The 3676-nt window shown below is 53.5% G+C and overlaps 2 protein-coding genes across 2 annotated transcripts; both read right to left on the reverse strand.

The window, feature by feature from the left end:
* On the reverse strand, window positions 1-1837 carry LOC127329341 (uncharacterized protein At2g29880-like). Its single transcript, XM_051355869.1, has 3 exons — window positions 1278-1837; window positions 683-1003; window positions 1-600 (listed from the first exon to the last, which is right to left on the reverse strand). The coding sequence occupies exons 1-3, from the start codon at window positions 1296-1298 to the stop codon at window positions 1-3; spliced, it is 942 nt and encodes a 313-aa protein (XP_051211829.1). The 5' UTR covers window positions 1299-1837.
* A 191-nt stretch (window positions 1838-2028) lies between these two features.
* Window positions 2029-3343, reverse strand: LOC127330607 (uncharacterized). The gene has a single exon (XM_051356761.2). The coding sequence runs from the start codon at window positions 3335-3337 to the stop codon at window positions 2132-2134; it is 1206 nt and encodes a 401-aa protein (XP_051212721.1). The 5' UTR covers window positions 3338-3343; the 3' UTR covers window positions 2029-2131.
* Between the last annotated feature and the right edge of the window lie 333 nt (window positions 3344-3676).

Raw genomic sequence — 3676 nt, forward strand, 5'->3', positions numbered from 1 at the left:
CTACGCCTTGTTCTTTTGTGCCCAGGTCCTCCTGATCGAATCAAGCCTAACAGTAGGCTCCACCTCCTCTTCTAAACAAGTGAATACATCACGGTATTCCTTTGTGAGGAAAATTTGTGTGGCATAGAAGTAGTCATCACTCCCAGGTTTTGCTCCATCTTGAACTATTAATGCTAGCATTCCCCTAATCTCCTCCCTCACAGGATCAATAGCAGGACCAGGAGACGTCACAGAATTCCTACTTTTCTCCTCCTCCTTCGCCTTCGCTTTCTTTTCTATTAAATCAATGACACGATCCAACCTCGAAACACTGCCACTGCCAGTTCTCAATCTTGGTGTTGCTGCGGGGCTAGGTGAGTAAGGGCATATCTTATTCTTTGTACCACGTGCACGCGAAGGTGTAACAAGAGTCTCATCTTCACCTTCACACCCCGAGCCTTCAACTTCATCAATGTTGATCCTCGACTGAGAAGCTCGATCTTCAGATGATGGAGGCACTCTAGCTGTCACATTGGTCACAACATTTTTGTCAAAAATTATCCTCATGTCCTCCTCGTCTTGCAGTGGGGCTATCCGAAACTTGGCTACCTCCGGACACATCTGCACATATAAAAGCATACAAAAACATCAGTACATCATAGCAAGATAACAACCGTATAGAAGCATATAAAAACATCAGTACCTGTATCTCATGTGTCCACCAATCATCACTAGCATCAATGGTGTGAGTGATTGGATCTCTTCCAAGACCGGACGCATGTTGGATCAATCCCTTCCAAACCGTGTAATCTTTTTTGAGAGTTTCCCATCTATTTTTCATTTGCTTCCGATCATAGTTCCTCTTTGTGCGCTTGTTAAAATTTTCAACCAAATTTTTGTAACCAATTGCATTCAAAACTTGCACAGGGCGATTATTTGCATTCACTTCCTCGATGCACACATCAAGAAAAACACGGTGAGCAACATCATCCCAAGTTGCTTTCACATGTTTTGGCTTGTCCATCTAGATGAATGACAACATTAATGCGCTCATTATCCACAAATTTTAATACCAAAGCCTCACAGATATCATAGATCAGAAGTGATAAAGTATATAGTATCCAGTATTGGACATTGCTGTTGATGTTTTCATGAAGATAAAACTCCTATATTATGATACATATACAAAATGCATAGCACATCTGCCTCTAATGTTGTGATACAGACAAGTTTTTTTTAGCAAATCCTCACAACAATTTTTTGATTATACCAGAAAATGTTGAAGGAGAGATAGTTACCGGTGGCTGTGACGACGACATGGATCGAATCGAGATCGAAATCGTTGGGGAGGATGCAGGGGCCGGGCCGTCCTTGATGCGTACGCAGGAGGAGGGCACCGTCCTTTGGCGTCGGTGGGGAAGGTCGATGCGGAGGGAGGAAGAGGTCGACGGTCCGCCGCCGGGCCGGAGCGGAGAGCTCGTCGGCAGTGGATGCAGGGGCGGGCGCCGTCCTTGATGCGTCAGCAGGAGGCGGCGACGCAAGGCGAGCACAGGAGGGGCGCGTGGGGGAGGAGGTGCGGCCGCGCTCCTTCCCTTCCGGAGCTGAATGGCGGCGGGTCACCGGCCCTGGAGCGGCAACGGCTTGGGAACCCTAGCTCACGAGCGGTGCGGGAGAGGAGGGACGACTGTGCGAGAGAGGAACGGCCTGCGTTTGTACCGATTCAACGAGAGAAGCTCGGGAAACTGCCTCGGACCTGTTTCTGGCTACGTGAAGAAAATGGGCTTCACGGTGGGAGGAAGCTGTCCAGAAACTGAGCTGATCTTTTGGGCTTCAGCGGTTTGGGACCTAGAAGGTGAGGTAAAAGCCCAAAAGAAGTCTGCCTTAAAGTTACTACACGAATCTAAAGTCACGGGTGATTTGGTTCAGCTATCTTAGCGCTGGAAAAATTAAAATAAAATCATGAGGGTGGGGTTCGAACTTAGAACCATTCATCCAAAGGCGCACATCTTTTTTTTCAGATTTCTTAGAGCGCTAAAAATATGGGTTTTAGGATATTACATTGACTCGGGTTCATGGTTCATGAGTACCTAGGAGCCAATACGTATTTTCGCATGTAAACCAGATATCTCACATCCCAGCTTTGCTATGCTTCCTAGCTCGGAACAGTTGCACTGATGAAGAACTCGGCACACCCTGCCGCTGCCGGCATCACAACGAGAAGCCCCTCGTCGGCGCAAGGCGAGACGATACCGCACGAGACGTGCAGGGGCTTGCACCCATCCAGCACGACCTCCTCGAGACCGGCCTCGTTCCAGCATGCGACTCGAAGCGCCTGGACGTGACACTGCGGCGTGGTCTCACCGTCGCCTCCCGGTTTGCACGCGCGCACGACGTTCAGCCCTCCCAAGCCGTCGCCGGCGAGAACCGTGAACCGCGCCGGCCTCTCGAGCCCCAGCTTCTCGCTGGCCTGGGCGACGCACGCATCGGCGAGCGCGCCGCGGTCTGCCGGCGCATCATCGCCGACGATCCTGAAGAGCACGGTTGTCGTCGTGGTGGCGCCGTCGGCCGTGGGGACGAGGGGAAAGGACCTGAGGCGCTTGGTGGCGGCGCGCGGGCTGCGGAAATAGCGCGTGTACCGGATCACCGGGTTGAGGACGAGCTTGCTCTGCTGCTGCACTTGGGCGTGCGCTCGAGCCCACGTCTTGAGGAAGTTGATCAGAGACAGCGGGTCGGCGTGGAGCAGGCTGCAGCACGCGCCGATGGCGTAGCCGCCGTCGCTGAACCATGTCAACTGCACCTCAAAATTTTCAAAAGGGAGCACGGAACAGAAAAAGCACGAAGGGGAATTCTGAATTCCATGTCTATACGTTACTACCTGCATGAAGAAAGGCGCACACATCTCGGGGTCCTGCGTGTCCACGTCGGTCCACAGCGCCAGCGCCGCCTCCTTGCTCTCCCGGTCACCGGCCTCCAGGAACGCTGCCATGGTCGTGTCCGCCGACGCCGTGAGCAGCCGCAAGCCCGAGTCGTTCAGCTTCACCTCCCACGGGCCATCACCGCGGGAGCGCCGCCGCAGTCGCCCAGCCATCTTCGGCTCGTCGGACAGCGCCGCGCTCAGCGCCTCCTGCACCCACGTAGCCTGCTCGAGCCGCGCCCTCGCCTCGTCGTCCGGCCGGTGATCGCCGTCCGCGTCGCGGTAGTAGAGCACCACGCGGAACCGGCGCTGCAGCTCCTCAGCGGTGATCGGCGGCGTTCCGGACACAGCGATGGGAAGCGTCCGGCCTCGCTCCACCGCGATGCGTATCGGGATCGCGGTCTGTATGGATTCGACGTGGAGATGCGCCGGCGGGGCCGTCATTTTGGCTCTGCGTATGTGCGCCGCTGCGTGCCAACGAGTGTGCCCCGAGTTTTTGCCTTTGATAAGGAGTACAGCAGAAGCCCGACAGTTCTGTTTCGACGATGTCGTTTTGTTTTGGCATAGCTACTTGTCACAGAAATTCGATGTTCAGCATCGCACGGGTTGTTTAAGTCACGCATGTGTGCTGAGTTGCTGTCATAGTCATCGTGTGGGACGTCCTAGTTCTTTCAAACTGCTTGAAGTAGCATCTGAAACCGGTAAGGACATTGTTAGATGTATATATCTGTCTATTGTAGTTTCCTCGTATGTTAGGGGGCTTTCTGCATATGTGCACCTGTA

This window comes from Lolium perenne, chromosome 2 (genome assembly GCF_019359855.2).
Source record: "Lolium perenne isolate Kyuss_39 chromosome 2, Kyuss_2.0, whole genome shotgun sequence".
NCBI lineage: Eukaryota > Viridiplantae > Streptophyta > Magnoliopsida > Poales > Poaceae > Lolium > Lolium perenne.